Below are 20,320 nucleotides of genomic sequence, written 5' to 3' on the forward strand. Positions count from 1 at the left end.
CTTTTGTAAGTGATAGAGCACTGTGTAGAGAAATTACTAAAAAAAAAATAAAGGGATGCACTTTTCCCAATGAAAATCGGCTTTAATAATCCATATACGTTTAAATCGTGTAGAAATGCCGCTTGAACAAGGTCATGCAGTGGCGCTTACAAGCTAAAAACTATATATTGATCTAAATTCACTACTTTAGCTTCCTCAAAGAAGCAAGAGGCAAAGCAGATACATATTATTTAAACCAAAACAGATATATCTTTCATTTATTATAAAAATGATGCAAGAATGTTAGATGATCACTTTTATATCCTATAGACTGTAAGCTTGTTTGAGCAGGGTCCTCTTCAACCTATCGTTCCTGTAAGTTGTCTTGTAATTGTCATATTTATAGTTATATCCCCCCTCTCATAATATTGTAAAGCGCTACGGAATCTGTTGGTGCTATAAATGGCAATAATAATAATAATAATAATAATAATAATAATAATATCAAGCAAAATGTCTGCAGACATGTGAAGGTCTAGGTAGGACATAAAGTACATGTGTTAAATTTCAGTACTACCTTTTCCTTAAGTGTATGGAAATTAAGGAGGTACTGTCTCTTCTCTAGAATTTACACCATAAATTGAACCGAATAAAACATTAAGATTCATCTATAACTCGTGTTGAGATTTTCCACGGGATGCTCCATTGTCTTTTACATTTATATTATACATTTCGCAAATTACATCATAATCCATATCAGACAATTACTAATGAAGAGGAGAATTGGAAGCATTGTTAAATTAATTTTCTCTGTATGCTTTGTCTATATTTACTGGCTGGTGCAAAAGACAAAACTCAGAACAATGACTGAGAGGGAGCTACGATGGAGTTGTCCAGTTGCAAGAGGTGTGGACTTCTAAATTTCATTTTATTTCTTACATCTGACAAATATTTATTTCTTCAATATAGGGATAAATAGACATAATATGAAAAAACAGGGAGTGCCTTGAATGACAGGTAGTCCACCTGCTGCCTGTAATAAAACAAAAATAAAATTAAAAACAGTTTAAAATAAAATTATATATACTTAGATCATATTATATATATATATTATATATGATCTCAATATATATATATACACATACACATAAACTAAGTGTATTTTAATATTAATATATTTAATTTTATATATGTATATATATATATATATATATATATATTAATATCAAAATACACGTAGAATGATATTAATTAAATATGTATAATTATAATTATATATATATATATATATATATATATAATATAAAATAAATAAATATGTAAATATGTTAAAAAAATTAATAAAAAAATAAATAATTAATATATATATATATATATATATGTGTGTGCGTAATTTCGTTCTAACTATATTTTAATATTAATATATATTGATATCAAAATACACATAGAACGAAATATATATATATATATAGCTATATATCTATATACATAAATATATATGTATATATAACTATTAGTGATGTCCCGAACAGTTCGCCAGGAACCATTCGCCGGCGAACATAGCGTGTTCGCGGTTGCGAACATGCGCGCTGTTCGGTCTGCCCCTATTCGTCATCATTGAGTAAACTTTGACCCTGTACCTCACAGTCAGCAGACACATTCCAGCCAATCAGCAGCAGACCCTCCCTCCCAGACCCTCCCACCTCCATGACGAATAGCGGGCGGACCGAACATCGCGCGTGTTCGCGACCGCGAACACGCTATGTTCGCCGGCGAACGGTTCCTGGCGAACTGTTCGGGACATTACTAATAACTATATATACCTATATATAAATAGAAATAATTTTTAAAAATGATATATATATATATATATATATATATATACATACATACAAAAAATAAAAAATCAAAATGCACTCACAGGTCTTCGTGTTGTAGAAAAACTGGTGCTTTATTAATCCATTTGTAGTGTACAAAAATCAATCAACGTTTCGACCCTGCCGGGAGGGTCGAAACATCGATTGATTTTTGTACACTACAAATGGATTAATGAAGCACCAGTTTTTCTACAACACGAAGACCTGTGAGTGCATTTTTATTTTTTATTTTTTGTTTATATATTTGACGCCAGCGATTTGCACCCAGGCATGTGAGATATAGAGATATCTTTTTTTTGGAGGAGAGTGCCAAGCTTTCACCTGTATATATACATACATATATATGTATATATTTGTATATGTATATATTTATGCAATATTTTTACATAATTAAGTCATTTATAAATTATTTATTATTTATTGAGGCAGAAAGTCCAGAGAATTACATTTGCTAGCACTATATTTAACCCTGTAACTTTCCAAGCATCAAACCTGTACATGGGGTGTACTGTTTTACGTGGGAGACTTCGCTGAACACAAATATTGGTGTTTTAAAACAGTACAATGTATTACATTGATGATGTCATTAGTGAAAGTGAAGTTTTTTGCATTTTTCACACACACATGGCACTTACATTGACGATATAATTGTTGTAATACGAGTATAACAGTACCCCTCATGTACAGGTTTTATGGTGTTTTCAAAAGTTACAGAGTCAAATATAAGGCTTGCATTTCAGTTTTTTCACATTGAAATTCGCCAGATTTGTTACATTTCCTTTGAAACTATATGGTAACCCGCAAATTAAAATTACCCCCATGATGGCATACCTTTTTCAATAGTAGACAACCCAAGGTATTGCAAATGGGGTATGTCCAGTCTTTTTTTAGTAGCCACTTAGTCACAAACACTCGATAGACACTGACACAGATACACACACACTTATACACAAACACATTTACACACTGACTCATACACACACAGATACACAGTGACAAACACACACTCACTGACAGGCACACTCTCAATGGAAGACACACACTCTCACTGCTTTGAAACAGTCACTGACATATATACACACTGACTTACACTCTCAATGACAGACACAATCTCACTGATTTGAAACACACTCACTGAAAGACACACTCACTGAGAGTCACACACTCACTGGCAGACAGACTGACACACACTCTCTGACAGACACCCTTACTGATAGACACAGTCACTGATAGACACACACTCACTGATTTGAAACACACTAACTTACAGACATACTGATAGACACACACATTTACAGACACACTCACTGACAGACAGACTCACACACTCACTGACAGACGCACTCACTGACAGACACATGCTTACTTACACTTACAGACACACATTTTTGCACACTCAGTCACAAATGTATTTTATTTATTGTGGTTTTATTTCTTTAGGCCTATCCAGCTTCCCTACCTTTGGGAGAGCTGGTGTGGGTCCTCTCCCTGGGGTTTGGTGGGGATCTTCTCCCTGGAGCCAGGGGGGACAGTCTCCTAGGTTCTCACACTGCTCCATCTAGCTCTGTTTAGTCATCCCGGGACTAGAGTGATATCATATTCCTGCTCCCACCATCACTTTAGAGGGCGCGTGATGGAGCAGTGTGAGGATTTGGAAGATCAGCACTTCCTTGCCGCCGTTACCACATCCTGCCCCCTCCACTTCAGTATATTTAGGCAGATTATGCACTTGCCATCCAGGTAAACAGGTGCCAACTCTAATTTGGGAAATATGTACCCGCTCTTGGGTCAATCTGAGGTAGCCTACTCCCTCCAGTATATTTAGGAAGAGTAGGCACTTGAGGTGCCTACTCTGCCTCAGGGAATAAGTGCCCACTCTGGGGGCATTCTATGGTGGCCTCCTGGGACCAGCCATTGGCCTGCTCCTCTTGGCACCCCCTCCACATATTTACACCCGTGGAACCCATACCATCTGTCCCCACTGTAATTACACCACTGATCTGGTCCTACTATAAGGTTGAGGGTGCTCAAAACTCACTATTGTAGCAAAACAAATATCACGGGCCTGGCGACAGTACAGTGCTAACCTAGGCATATGAGACATGTAGAAGTGGAACCTCCATAACATCAACTGTATTAGTCTAAAAGGTGCAGATGTAGTAGGGGAGGTGCAGAAAAAAAGAATTAATGAAAACAAATTAATTATATAAGGGAAATGGAAAAGTGAAGAGGCCTCCCTTGTGACTGCACCAGCATGAACTGCCCGGTCTTCCCACAATTGCCTGAAAGCTTGTCCAGGTCCACATTCCACTACCTGTCTAGTCGGTCATAAAACCGGTGGACGACATAAATTCTAGCCAATAGAACCATCTCTGTTGGCCCCCAGACTATCCATCTCTCTTCCTCCACTCTAATGACTCATTGCTTTAGTGGTGGGAAGAAGTCTTCCTCCAGGAAAGGGGGATTTGATTCATTATTATAATCAAAATAATATGTGCATGAGAATTCAAAGTAATATAGGAAGTCTGATATTTTTGGAAGAATTCACAAACTGTCTTTCACTTTTGAAGATTATATGTACCTTAACACCCAAAAATATTATACATTCTAAGGTAAATACAAGTCTCACCTTACCATATAATTCATCTCTGGGGTTTTATCATATACTATATTGCCTTTTCTAAGTGACTAATTACTTACTAGTTGTACCATCAGTAGTGGGGCAACCCAATATAGTTTTTAAGAGATGAGCAATTTATCTTGTTTGCTTTGTTAGGGAAATCTAAAGTGCATGATAGCAACATTTTATGTCTGCTTAATTTATTTATGTATTTTGTTTTATCCTTAGCAATGGCAGCATTTTGTATTATATTTTATACATTTGTTTGTGCAATATTGTCTTGCTTCTTTGCTATTTGTGTGTTATTTACTATTTTTGTTTTTTTTATTCAATCTTACAGAACTTTTTATAGCTTAGTTTTATCTATTTAATATAGTTTGCATTGTTGTATAACTCTAATAACATTTTTGCATTTCTTTCATTTGAAAAGTGACTGCAAATTTTTTCAGGGCACTTTGATGGATATCATGATGAAATGCGAATTTATATTTATCGATGTAGTTTGTTGCATCTTATCATTTTCCTTGAAAAGAGACGTGTGACTGGAAGGATAATGTCCACCATCATTAGTTCAGCCAATCTGTCTAGTATTCTGTGCTTATTGACCTAATATTATACATTATTAAAAGGTCATGCAAGCCTTCTCTATTTTTCTAGTTAGATTTATAACATTTGAAATCTTTTGCTTCCTCCAAGTCTGAAGGCTATTCATCCCCTATTGGTTTCTTCTTTTATGCATTATGTTTTCAAGAAACAGTTAAAACGTGTATGGCAAAAAAAGGTTACATTTATTTTTTCCATTTATCCTACTTGTGCATGACTTTAGATCGACCTTTTCTAATCTTAAAGAGACACTATAGTCACTAGAACAACTACAGCTTATTGTATTTGTTCTAGTAAATATAATCATTCCTTTAAGGCTTTTTGCAGTAAACGCTGTCTTTTCAGAGAAAATGCAGTGTTTACATAACAGCCTAGCAATTCCTCAATTGGCCACTCCTAAGATAGCTGCTAGAGGTGCTTCCTGTGGCAATGACATTCAGTGTATCCACCCTGCATGGAGACACTGAACGCTCAAAATAACTCTATCCTCCGTGTCTTGTTCTTTTTGTATACCTGTCTTGTTTTGTCCCTATCTCTTTGTCTTCATATTTCTTTACACAATAAAAAAAAATCATGCACACTTAAGCAACACACAAAAAACCCCAGAAAAAATGCTGCACTGTGCATCAGATTTTGTCCCATTATCTATCCATATCTTTTTTTTTTTTTTTTTTTATCATGATTATATGTATGTATGTCTCTATTTCTGTTTCACTATCCCTCCCTGTTTCTGGAAGTTTTTTTTCAAGCAATAAAAAAATATAATATTCAGATAATATTGAAAGAAGTATTAAAAGGAAATGCTGTATCACAGCATTATCAAATTGCATTTGTAATTTTAAAGAGTCTTAATAGTACTAATGCAAAAAAAGTATGATCAATATATTTTTATGATCTAAAAATTAATGTGTAATAACATGCTTTACTGTTCTTTTTATCTGACTTATACAAAGTAAAGATATTACATTTTAGCACAATTATGCTATAAATAGTACTGCAAATGAGGCCAGAGTGGAATGTTGGATCTGGGAAATAAATGGGTTTCCCAGCTAAGTCCTGCTCATTTATAAATGCTGTATAAATAGTTTGGCAGCAGGGCCAGTATACTATTTTCTGTGATCTAATTTGTCCGTGAATTTAGTTTGACCTACTATGGTCTGTTTTTTTGCGGGTTTTTTGTACGTTTTTTCTTTTTTGTGTGTGTAACTAACCATTATAGAGAATCTCTTATGTAAATTTCCCAGCAAAACTATTCAAGTGTATATGTGAATGTGTTACTGCAGATTTACATTTAGGAGCTTATTAGTTAAATCGTGAGTTGCAAAATTTAGCTGACACGGAAAAAACCTTTAATTGAAGATTGCAAATTTCTCTAATGTGGTTATTTGGGCTTAAATGAACTCTCTAATGTTTATTTGTAAGAGTGAAGTGTTTAAAACTCCATTTAGATTATTAGTCCTCCACAGTGGCCTCAAAAATGTGTTAATGTGCCTCATATCCAGCTGCGAGAGGGACCCTCAACACAGCTCCACCTCACCTCCAGGAGTACTTCAATAATGACATTTTTATGCAATAAATTACTGAGTATAAACTTCGTAAGTCTGTTAAATATTTGCCTAGAGATAGCATATTTCATACTGGTTACCTGGAAACTAATTAGAATAAATTCCTTTAAGGGTACTTTTTAAACTTTAGAAAAAGTTTCCAATACACTTAAGAAAAACCTGTTAGCTTACAAATCAAAGTTTGTATTCATTACTATGGATTTTATTGCTGGGCAAATACCTAGTGAATTTCTTGACAAGTTTTATATATCAAATAGTTTTTCAAGTTTTAGTTTTGATTCATACTTATAGTAGAACTGCTTTGTTAAATTCCTTTTTTTATTTTTAATAGGTGGTACATGCCAGAGTCCTGCCCTCTCGGCGCTGATTCGTCCACCACTTCCAACATTGCATCCATCTTTTGATATCAAACAATTCCTGCCATTCACTTGGGACAATGCTGCTGCCATTAATCTCTTCCCAAACTTCATAGCGGTAAGCAAGCAACATGTTTTGAGTCGAAAGCTCATCTCACTTTATTTTAAAATTTAAAACTTTACAAGCTGTATATTTTGCAACTTAACCCCTTAATGACACATGACATGTGTGACATGTCAAGATTCCCTTTTATTCCAGAAGTTTGGTCCTTAAGGGGTTAAACAGATGTTTTTGTCAGTTATTTGTTTAGTATATTGTGGAAAAAAAAATTATGAAATATTTATGGAAAGAAATGATTAACATTTAAAAATGTCACAAAAGGTTAGAGATTTTATTAAGTAAGGGATGCCCAAAAAGTAGATCCCCAGATGGTTTAAAACGATATATCCCATGATGCTTTGTCATTCTAAAGGCACGCAAAGCATCATGGAAGTTGTAGTTCTACAACATCTGGGGATCTACCTTTTGGACACCCCATTAAGTTTAAAGTATTAAGTTGTATTCTAGAAGTATGTGCAACTCTGGTAATTGAATTGAATTTTCCTAAATTTGTCAATGGGAGGACCATAGTTAAATTAATCCATAAATATACGATTAATACACACACACATACGCACTCGTGCATGCAAACACTACGTATTTATTATATAAAGTTGTTGGCTGGTACAGTGAGCTAGTTCTTAGAGATAAAGTATAGCACTGTTACTAAGTTAGAGATTTGAAAATTGACATTTGTTTATGCATTTGAAAGATCACGAATCACGTATTTGTATTACATACCAGAAGTACTCAAGGAGCCAGAGCGAGGGGATTTTTGAAAAAGTTTGAGAATGTGAGAGGAGTGTGTAGTAGGTGGAGGTGTAGAAATTTTGTTGGTACTTAGTGCATGGTACTTTAAAATCACAATAATAACAGATGTTGGAATATAGGTAGAATGTGTTATAGAATTACGTAAAATGGATCAAGGGAGGGATGATAAGTGCGAGAAGTCACTGATGAGCAGCAGTCAAGAATTAGTTATATATGTATATGAAGGTTCTTAGGGTCTTTAGACAGTCTGCACAGGTAGCTTTAAGGAATGATCGGAACATGTACAGCTCCCTATGTGGTCATCAATTTTCCTAATTCTTTCTCCTCATGCATTGTGCCCACTGTTGTTACTTAATTTATTCTGGTACGCATCAGCATGAGTACTTTTTTTTACACTGCCCCCATCTTTGCTGGCTGTGGTGAATCCTTAGTACTGCTGATACTGTTCATTCAAGGACATGTGATCAGTCTGGTATTAATGATGACCTCATTTTCCCTTATATTGACCTTATAGTGAGCTTATGGTTCTTCATGGTGACCTCACGGTTCCTCATGGTGAACTCATGGTACGTCATGTACATCATAACTCCCTTTGCCCAGTTAAAGTGTTATTATTATTAGCATTAACATACTGCCAGCATATTCAACAGCACTTTACAATAATCTAAATGAAGGGTTGAAAGGTGATATTGTTGGAGATTGCTATTACCTCCCATCCTCATCAATACATCAGTTAGTGTTTTATTTGTGCAACAGAGTAAATAAGTAAAAACACTATTTTAACTAATGCAATGCTGATTCTCAAGTCACTGTGTTTGTCGAAATGTTGCCACTTCTCATACATAGTGCCAATGAAACATTCCATTTTACAAGTGGTGTACTGATTCCTTTTCTACATGCTGATTAAGGACTAGATTCTTTCATCAGAGTAACGGTTTACTGTGATTACTGTATAGCAATTTTCCCATGAACTTCAACGTATGAGTTGCTATTCAATGAGTAAAATAAGCTCTCACTGTCCACGGAATTTTTCTGCAAACAACCTTTACAACTTACATTTTGCTCTTATGCCTGTACTTACCGTCACTATAAATAGTGAGGATTACAGACTGTCTATAAATATCTTATCATTATCAAAACTTACGGAAACTTGATGCTTTGTTTTGGCTTCATGCACAGTCTGTTTCAAACTCATGATTAACATCTTCAAAATTGTACCTTTTATAATTATCACTTTATAATCATCACTTATAATTTGTTTGTCAGGATGCTAATATAATGGCATTCGAAATCAGTTAGCACTTAAATTATACCGTAGTAAATAAGTATCAAGTTGACACTGACACGGTAATTTTGTATTGTTAGCATATGCTTTGTTGCATATAAATGTTTTGAATGTCTGTTTTCTTATAGCTGGTTCAGGATCATGTCAGTAGCAGGTTACATTAGTCAAAGTGACACTAAAATTGCTTATAACCACTCAACTAAACCGTTTCAAGCCACACTGGTTATATTTTTCCATTTTGGATATTAAACTGAATGCAAAAACCATAGAATTTTAAATATTCAATACATTTTGAGGTTTACTTAGTGTGAAACAAAACAAAGTTTATAACAAAACAAGGTTGGTACAAAGTTACACGGTAGTAGGAAGGTAGGAAGTGGAGGTGGTGATGAATAAAATATCCATAAATACATTTGTGGGAGAAGGGAGTACCAGAGTGCTAGGAAGTGAGAACGTTGACTTCTATTGGTCAAAAGAAGTTATGTAGCCAGGCACCATATAACTCACAACAAATGCTTGTATTTCTGATCTGCAGAGGGTTTCAAGGCTTCTGCTATTGTTAGTTTATTAGATCTAAAGATGTGGCCAAAAACTAATATTGGAATATGTAGGAACATTTGAAAAATTATTTTTTGGGAGTAAGGCAGGGAAAATGGGAGAAAATGGACACTTAGATCATAGACATGGCACAAAATGTGGGCATGACCACTAAACACTATATAATCCATTGTGCCAATCATATTATCGCTCCCCTAACAGAAAACTGATAGAAACAATCTTGATGATATACTGTACAGTGTGGTTGGTAAAGAATATGGCTTTATAAATACCCATATATTGGTTTGCAACATTGTTGTCCTGTGAGGTCACAATAAAGAGAGCAATACCTCACTCATATAAGGTGTTCTGGATTCTATCATTTTTGTTTGCTGTGATATTGCCAGTAAGTTGTACAGGACTAGAGAACCACAACACTCTTGGAGAACATTAATTGAGGAAAAAGTCAATGACTGACTCATAGTCAAAGGTAGCAGCCTTCTTCTTTCCTTTTTTAGTAGAAACTTCACTTCAATGTTGTTGGAGAGCATTTAAAGCTGGGAAGGTGCCAGTCATGTTTTTAATTGTTAAGAAGCAGAACTTGTTTATCAGAAGGCAGGAAACTGTCCCCAAAAAGTGTAGCTCAAGCACATCATTAGACACTCCTACACTATACTCAGAGCACTAAGACCCTGCAAAGAGTGCCGTTGGATGGTCCACCCTCTTTCTGAATTTGCAAGTCTAATAGTTACCACTCTTTTCATGATATGCCCTTCATCTGATTAATACCCAATCAACTGTGCAGATTTCTTATACAGAGAAACTAATAGGAAACATCAAGTCTAGCATAAGCCCACAATCTCTGAGTGACTCACTCTGTCTCTAGCTAAAACAAACCTCTAACGACCACTAATAGTTATATGTAACATTCGAACAATATTATATTGTTTGTGCATTCCTGGACATATTTAAAAGTGAGTGAAACCCTTACATATTCATTTTAGTAAAACTCTTTAATAAAAATAAAATCGAAATATCAGAAAACAAACACCCCTCACCCCCCAAATAAATAATACTCTTAAGCCTAAACAAATATTAATATAATGTTTAGTTTTGAGAATCTTTTTCTTTTATCCAAAGGTATTAGGGAAGCATCTTTGTAAGATAATCATCTATAATAACCAAATATTTAACATATGAAAGGGGAGCGGTCAAGGATCGGGGTTTAGTGTAACACCCACGTCCCATACCTAACCCCCAAAAAAGGTCACCTAGACTGGAAAAGTAGGGGATAACCCTAGGGAATACAATAAATAGTAGAGAACCAAAGATGTCACTTGAATGCTAGCTAAAAGTCAGAAGGTATATTAAATATTTGAATAGTAGATAACCAAAGGTGTCACTTGAATATAAATATTTGAATAGTAGAGAACCAAAGGTGTCACTTGAATAGAAAGTGACGACAAGGTTAAATTTCCAATCCATTCCAATAAGATCCTAAAGGAGAATTAGATCCTTTAGGATCTTATTGGAGTGGATTGGAAATTTAACATTGTGGTCACTTTCTATTCAAGTGACACCTTTGTTATCTACTATTCAAATATTTAATATACCTTCTGACTTTTAGCTAGCATATTGCACTATGAACTGTATTTTTTTCTATTTTGGCGTGTTAATTTTTGAGTTCTTCAGATTGAAGGAATACATTCTCATCCAAAAATAAGTACTATTTTTGTTTTTTTCTTTCTATCTTTTTTTTCCTTATCTTAACTTTCACGTTCTTTTTTTGTTTCATGACATTAGTTGTTCCTAGGGCATGTTTGGTACTAAGATTGAAGCAAAGTAATGTCCTTTAATAATACTAACACTCCAACACAGCATGTGTTTTTCTGAACTTACTCTTTACTATGCTAATTTTGGAACATTTTAGCTGTATGAATAATTGCTAAATTTCCATTGAATACAGTGGATGATTTCCTGAGGGAATGACTTAGCATGAAAGAAGCACTTCAAATGTACATGGTTATTTTCCAAGCTCTACATAGCTAAATAAATATTCAAATACATTCTTTAAAAGTTATATATAATTAAGATAATGCAGTCTGCTAGCCCTTCATAATGTCACATTTTCTTCAAGATGAATTTGCATGTTAATATAATGCGCAATAAAAAATATTTAAACAAAAACCATCACATTTAGAGTTTGCATTTTCCGAGGCCAAATTTTGCATATTAGCTGTTAAAGCTAATATGCAACCTTGTGCTATGTAAAATCTCTTTGTAAGCATTTTTGTTCAGTGTTGCTTGTGATTAAAATAATTGTAGTGGTATGTACTCCACTTTCGTAACTAATTTAGGAACATCTTTCTCCTTTGGGAACTTTTTGTTAATCCCATCATCATAAATTGGGAGTAGATTATTACCATGAAATTATGATCATAAATATTCACAAAACAAAAAAACCTTTGAAGGTTAAACGTAACAAGACCCATCCTTTCTGTGAAATTTTTTATGTTAATACCAATTTTAGAAGAATTTTTTGAGATAAACTCCTGACCTGATTCTCTCTTCAACTAAGTAGGAGCTCACCTTGAACTGATTTAAGGAAACTTAATGCTTCTTTGATAACCTTGAATAATTCATAATTTTTACCCAAGCAGAAGCTTAGATCTGTCAAATAGCGCATGGAATATTTATTGCAAACTACCGTATATAATACAGATCATATAAGCATATCTTAAACTAATGTAAACCTGCATTTTCTATAAAGTACAAATCTTATAAACATGATAGAATATCACCTTACTGTATAGAATAGAGATCACATAAACATACCTGTTATCTTAGTGTGCTGGTTAAAATATTGCCATTTTTAAGAATGTCTACATTTTGCCTAAAACACTCCACTAGAGGCATTTACTCTTTGAGGCCTTTCAATTTTCAAAGATCTTTACACATATTATATATATATATATGTTTATGTATGGTTATCTGTGTATGTATTTATTTATTTATTTATTTTTTGAAATTCTTTATTTTTGCTCCACTCACAAGCGTGAGAGAGCTAATGCAGGAATACTGAAATAAACATTACAGCAAAAATGTGTAATGCATGAACATAAACAATGATAGATATGTGTAATGTCCTGTATAACTGCCAGTGAGTAGTGGGTTTTTAAGAGGTAAGCTAGATTCTCCCTTACAATTCCCGGTAACCAACCGTTTGTCGGGCGAGTTACCTAGGGGACCGAGTAGAGTCAGTTATTGCTGGGGAAATATATGGTGGGTCATAGGGGGAACTAATGCTTGGGTCTAGTGCTATAACTGGGTGGCGTCGCTGTTCGATAGCGCCGGTTGTCTGGCTGAGATACAGCACGAGTGAGAGGGGAGGCTGGTGGCAACCGGTCCTAGAGGTGAGCCTTGTTCCACCCCCGGATTTTGCTTGGCTAAGTTAAGGTTGCTTGTGGTTAGTGGGGCCATTAGCAATGAGCCGTGGGTCAAAGTGCCAACTGGCAGCTTGGGCCTTAGCATGGGACTTAAATTATAATAAAGGAAACATGCAACAGAATATTTTTTTTTAAAAAAAAGTCAACTTCAAACCACAATGGATTGTGATCCTGGGTAGGAGAGAGAGTTAGTACAGGTGTCAGTCCTTATATATCAGGTAGTGATTGTGGCACATGCTTTTGACGTTGCACTTTGAGGCACAAAAAGGCTTGATTATAGCCGGGTCCCAGCTGTGTGTGGCAGGGTTTGCCCCGCTGTTTACCGGTTGAGGCAGGGGTTTCTCTGGTAGTCCCAGCTGGCTCAGGAGGATGTTCGCTCCCTGAAGATCGGTCACTGAGTGGGTCGCATCTCTTGGATGACTTGCAATGTTCTTGCGGACCTCCACCTGTATAGTAAGTTGTGGCTTCTGAGAAGAGCAGTTACAGGCTGCATGAGCCTCCTTCACTGTTGGGTATCACCCGATAGATCAGCATAAAACGAGAGGGAGGCATTCTCAGAGGCATAGGGCACCTTCCCCTTTAAGGCTGCGGGCACAGCTTGTTTGTCTGCATTGTTGCCGAATTTTACTATCATATATCGCGGGGCCATGTCATGTGCTCTTCAGGGTTTTGGGACTCGGAATATCCCATCGAGGTTTACCCCTTTGGCTTGTCTTGGGGCTAGGAGGACTCCAGTGGTCGCCTGATGAAATGCGGGAGCTCCGCCACCGAAACTTCTTCTGGCACCCTTCTGACCTTGAGGTTGTTGCGGTGCCTCATGGCAATCCACTGGTCCAATAATGCTTGTTGTGTCTTCAAGGTTTGTATTTCTCTCTGGAGATCTATAATGGCCAGCGTGTGATGTGTCACGGTGTTCTCCACTTTCCCCAGGCAGCCCACAAGGCCCGAGAGGTCTCTGCGCAGCAATGCTGTGTCTGCCTTCAAGGTTTTCTGCAGGCTGCCAAATATCTCCCTGAGCATCGCTTCTGTCACCGGCTTGTTCTCCCCTGTTGGAGGCAGCATCCCACGTGGATCTCCATTTAGGTCCAGGTCCTCAGAGGAGTCAGTGAATTCCTCAAGGTTCCATTTTGGGCCCACACGTGCCCTGCGCCCGCCGGAGGAGATCTCCGATGTTCATATTGGGTTTAGGCTTGTCCGGCCTCATTTTTTTTGTTTTGCAGCCCATGATGAGTGGTGAGTTCGTGAGTGGGTTTTCCCCTTAATAATATTGCCAAAAATATCTTGTTTATCGGTATTTGGCCCGGAGTTCATCGAGTGTGCGACCTGTTCGTTCAGTGGCTAAGTTCTAGTAAGAATTTATTTTTCATTTCTTTACCCAGTATAGATTGGTATTTATCATGTTTTTTTCTGCCTCACATTTTAACACTGCTTTTAAATACACTTCTTTCTTACACTTTCAGCCTTAGTACTTCCAATACTCTTTGCTTAATGAAGTCTAATTTTATATAAAATAATGATACAACCCCTATCTCAATTCTGCGGGGCTCCCTTGTACAGATGCCAGTCACTTCTGAATTATTTTATTGTATTAATTTCCATGCATTCATTGTGAAGATTTCAATGCGTCCATTATGCTTTCTGAAAAAAATAAAGCACTAATCATCTTAATCCCATTGCGTTCCTCATACTTTTGCATTTCTATGAATTGGGCTGAAAGGTTTGCATTTTTTTTCTGCTTTAGTTAGGAAATGCCAATTGCTTATCAGTCATATGTCTGTTTTATTCATGGACCGATGCCCACTTTTCATCTTAATCCCTTCAAAGTTAGAAATAGCATTATTTTAATCAATCTGTATGAATGATATGGACTTGACTTGGTTAAAGAAGTGAGACATAATTTAGTACATTTTTTTTAGTGAGACTATTTTCCTACACTGAAATATATCAGGTATTTTTCCAATTTTTTAATTTTTTTATTTTTGTAGGCCTCAATTTAATCCTCAGCAAGGGCATTATTTAGCATTACATTATACATAAATATCACACTTATATCATACCTGAATTTTATATTTAAAGGGCCATTCGAGGCTAGAATTTAAAATAAATAAAAATGTCAAATTCTGCAACTGACTTTTCAGTGAAAGTTGGATGAGACTGTTTTGAGACAGATGCTCAAGGACCAAGTATGGGAAAAGTGCTCAATCTAACTTTATAAAAGTTGTGTTAAGCTATCTTAAAGTGATCCTTACTCTTGCAAATAACTACTTGTCAAGTATTGCTCCTTGACACTTGACATTTGTTAAGGAGCAGTCAACGAGAGCCAAGAGTACCAAGAGTGCTGTAAGGGATATAAAATCATAACGGCAGCATAGAAAATAAAAACAATATCAGCTGGGGTCATCAGAACTTCCCTTTTTAAGTTCAATTTTTTGGGGTAATTTTCCAAACTCAAATACAATACAATTATAAAAATTTATCGATTACTCGTTAAATAAAAACAATAAGACAACCTTACAATCTCCACAGTATTGGGCCTGACCTTCTTATGTAAATCAAATGCAAACAAAAAAAATCAAAAATCTGAGGAGGGATGAAATAGGAACACAATACAAATGTTTCTGCACCAATTTCTTTATTGAAATACAGTATATGCTTAGTCTCAAATCTCAAATTGATTGTATCAAATCTTAGGTTATACAGTGATGGAAGAGTCCATCAAGATACTCACCTCTAATGGTAATTCTTTAAAACCCATTAATTACCGCTATGAACTTAACATTGACATCCCATTGACATCTGGCCTCATGTGATCTGCTGATGCTATAAGCCAATCATTAGCTCCCTAATCACGTAAAAGGTATATCCCTTTTTTAGGAATGGGGAGCTACAGATTGGCTTAGAGTGTCAACTGATCACTTTAGGCCCATCAAAGGTGTCCCTGTCCAATGACAGTCTTGTTATCTCTTGCTGAATTGCAGACACCAGATGTCAATGGGACAGCAAAGGAACAGTACTGGAGTGCCAACTTTGGGGCTAAAGTGTTACAGTTTAACCCCTATGGGTGAGGAGGTGCCAGGGACCTCAATTTCAATTAAGTTGTTATGCCCGGTGTGTTGATTTAAATGTTGCAAAAGAGGAATAACATAAAACAGGAAAATAACAAGGGAAATCCCCAGATGAACCAACATTCCCCTCCCAAAATCTGACACCTCACAGTGAATCTATCCAGGTTAAATTATATGGGAGCTCAGGTTCTAGGGCATATAATTAAAATACTTAGGCAACTCAAATGCCCAAACCAGAGTCTATCTGTTCTGATCCAATAGAAGTACATAAAAAAAGAAAGAGGGAGTAGTGCCTTGATATATCTCTTAAATGTAGGTACATTATCAGAGGTAGTAGAATATGCGGAGACAGAAGAATGCAGCAAAATATAGTGTAGTATATCGAACATAAAATGAAAATACAAGATGTAACTTTGCACTTACAGATTTTAGAGTTAAAGTAGCTCTACTTAGATATGCTGAATCTCTCCAGGTTACCTTGACTCTGCAAAAGCAGAGTCTACAATACTACCTGATACCTTTCTAAGTTTAAGACAACAAGTGAATATATAACAATTCACTATGGTTATTTCAACCTAGCTGAAGCAGGGTCTACAATATTGCCCTGTCTGACCTGAATAAAAGGTCATACAGCAGTAGAAAACCAAAATACTGATACTATGTGTATGGCCATCATAGTAATAAGAGTAGTCAGATGACTGAAAAGGTAACATAGTTCAACAATAGGAACTGCACTCCATCCACATAAGTAAAAGGATATTCAACCAGACCAAGGAGCAACACCAGCATCAGTCCAACAAAATTTTAAAAAACTGTGGAAAAAGAAATGGTCCAGGCACTCCAATTGCTTTACGCACATTTATTGTAACCAAGGAAACACTGCAACGTTTCGAACCAAAATTGGGTCTTGACAATATTGCAGTGATAGAGGGCCTGGATCTCTTGTCTTTCATTGGTATGAAAAGGTAACATCTAAAAAAAGAAAAAGTAACATAGTCATCTAAGCTGATGCGAGTCTTTTGAACTAATTAAAAAAAATAGGAAAAATTAAAAAAAAAAGAATTTTGACAAGTATGGAGAAATTAAGATTTTAAAAGTGGCTTCTCAGAAATATGAAATACAATTTTAAGTAATACAAGTACTAATAGTCAAATGACTAAAATGTACATAGTAATCTAAATTAATAAGATGTCTTCATAAGTCAGTCAGTAAGTGTAATGGCATGGCACTGGATATAAAAAAGTTACTTTTGCCATCTCATATGCAACACTCATTCAAAGAATATTTAGAAATATCTTTACAGCCCTAGTAACACCATATGGTAATTATTAGACTAATAATTGTACTCTGTACTGGAAAAATAAGGTAAATCTTGTCACTTTACTTTGCTTCTTGACCTCAAGATTATATCAATAATTGCGTGAGGGCATATAACAAAATATTTTTTTGGTATAAATATACGTACAATTTAAATATGATTTTTTTGAGATTTATGAATCTTGTATAGATGATATAAGATCTCAGTTTGTGAGAATTTCAGACCTTGGATTTGGTTGGGTCGTTTCTTTAGATGTTTAATGGGTAATTCATATCTAAATTGTGAGTTCTTTAAAATATCATATAAACAGACCACAGAGTTAAAGCCCTCTATATCTACCACTGTCATTTCAAGGCACCTAACCTACCTCATTAAACAATCCTCCAAAATGATATTTTAGAAACATTGGTTTCACATACAAGCTCTGCAATGTAGCGGTACTTACCTTATCTGGGGGCCGGCCGCGGTCCTCTCTTCAAGCCGCGCGCGGTCCTGCGGCTGCACGAGCCGCGCGCGGCTCATCCGACTGCTCAAACAGGAAGGCGGGCAGTGACCGCGAGAAGCGGTCACGTGTCCCGCCTGCAGCTAAGAGCGCGCCACGAATCTCGGGCGCGCTCTTAAAGAGACAGTGGGAGCCTAAATTGCAAAAAGGCTCCCATTGGCTCCTGTCATGCCAATCACCCCATACACTTACCTGTTGGGGGAGTGGAAGTGACAGGAGCCAATCACATTAGTTTGAAGGCTTCTTATACTTACCCTTTTCCCTTAGTTCCTTGCCCTATCGTGGTTTCTGCTACAGTTCCCTTTAGTGCTTGTTGTATTCAGTTGTGTTTCTCCGTACTTGACCTTGGCTTTGTATTCTGACTTCGTTTTCGCTTTATCCTTGTCTGTACTGTTTGCCGGCTTGCTGATTCCTGTGTACTAGACCCCGGCTAGTTCTCGTTTACGCTGTCTCTTTGTGCCCTTGACCTCGGATCGCTCCTGACTCTGTACTTCTCCTTTACGTCGAGTCCGGCCACTCTAAGGTCCGGTAGACGTATCTCTCCTCTGTGCTGTCTTCTGTTTGGCTGGATCCTGCGTGTAGGGGTATATACTCGTTACATTACGATAGGGCCATGGACCCCGCAGATTTAGCTCAATAGATGGCGACCCATGAGGCTAGATTTGTAGAGCAGGATCACCGTATGGATCAAATAGCTCAGGCTCTCCAGACGCTCTTAGCTAGAACCATTCCAGCAACCGCACCTAACCCTCCTGCACCCCTGCTTCCTGAAGTATCGACTATGCCTAATGCTACAGCACATTTAACGCCTCCTCCTAGGTATGGAGGGGATTCTAAGACATGCAGAGGGTTCATTAACCAAATAGAGTTTCATTTTGAAATGTATCCACATTCATTTCCCACAGAGAGGTCCAAAGTTGGGTTCTTTATGCACCAACTTACCGACAAAGCACTTGAATGGGCAAACCCTATTTGGGAGGCTAATGGACCTATGGTGCATAACTTTCACAGTTTCCTAACAGCTTTTCGCAGAACTTTTGACACTATGAAAAGGTCTAAGAATGCCGCTAGAGCATTAATGAGGGTTAAACAGGGTTCTAGGTCTGTGGCTGATTACGCTATACAGTTTCGTACCCTTGCCTCACAGGTCGATTGGACCAATAATGGGTTAACTACTGCCTTCATGGAAGGCTTATCAGATTCTATATTGGATGAGGTAGCAGCTAAGGAACTTCCTGTTGCCTTAGAGGACCTTATTGACTACCTCATCGATATAGATAATAGGATTCGGGACAGGCTCTATACCAAGAACAGGAATAGACGTTTTGTTACGCCTATTCACCCCAGAGTTAATACACCGGAGAGTGTAAAAGTATCTGAAGAGGAGCCAATGCAATTAGGGGTTGCCAAACTCTCTGATAATGAAAAATTACATAGGAGAAGGGAGGGACTCTGCCTATATTGTGGTAGGAGAGAACATATGGTAAAGGAGTGTCCTCTGCTCCCGGAAAACTCTCGCACCTAAGACCTTATAGGGGACTGGCCTTGGGTGTGATTTCTAAGTCTCCTACATTGCCTCCTAACCGACTGCTTCTCCCTGTTTCTTTACATATGGGAGAGAGTTGTATAGTTGAAAACATATACGCCCTGGTTGACTCTGGGGCAGCTGAGAATTTTATAGACTCTGGTTTTGTAAAGGAAAACAATATTCCCATCAGGGAGAAGGAGATACCCTTGGCCGTTGAGGCCATAGATGGTAGACCATTGATATCTCCTGTTGTTACTCACGAGACTGCACCGCTACACATGTACACAGGGGTTCTACACTATGAAACCATTCGGTTCCAGGTCATCACCTCTCCCTCTTCACAGTTGGTGTTAGGGTATCCATGGTTACGTGCCCACAATCCCATTTTTGACTGGGAGACAGGGCAGATAAAATCATGGAGTGAAGCCTGCCATGAGTCATGTACTATTGAAGTCACGCCTGTGAATTCTATTAACGTTCCTACTGTTCCTCCTTTATCTACGGCTATACCCTCTCAGTATTTAACTTTAAAGACTGTCTTTGATAAAAGAGAGGCTGACAAATTACCGCCTCACAGACCCTACGATTGTGCTATTGATTTGTTGCCTGGTACTATACCTCCCAAGGGCAGGGTGTACCCCCTATCGGTTCAAGAAAACCGTGTCATGGAGGAGTACATTAAAGAATCATTAGAAAAGGGATTTATTAGGAGATCCTCTTCTCCGGCTGGAGCGGGGTTCTTCTTTGTATCTAAGAAAGAAGGTGATT

General features: G+C 36.9%; 1 protein-coding gene across 1 annotated transcript in view; it reads left to right on the forward strand.

The window, feature by feature from the left end:
* The window catches only part of ZNF385D (zinc finger protein 385D), a 308,681-nt gene that overhangs the window by 68,670 nt on the left and 219,691 nt on the right, over positions 1-20,320 (forward strand). Inside the window, exon 2 of the mRNA XM_063450693.1 lies at positions 6,976-7,118. Within this exon, the coding sequence (XP_063306763.1) occupies positions 6,976-7,118 (143 nt within the window). The remainder of the gene's footprint in view (positions 1-6,975; positions 7,119-20,320) is intronic.

Source organism: Pelobates fuscus, chromosome 4 (assembly GCF_036172605.1).
Source record: "Pelobates fuscus isolate aPelFus1 chromosome 4, aPelFus1.pri, whole genome shotgun sequence".
NCBI lineage: Eukaryota > Metazoa > Chordata > Amphibia > Anura > Pelobatidae > Pelobates > Pelobates fuscus.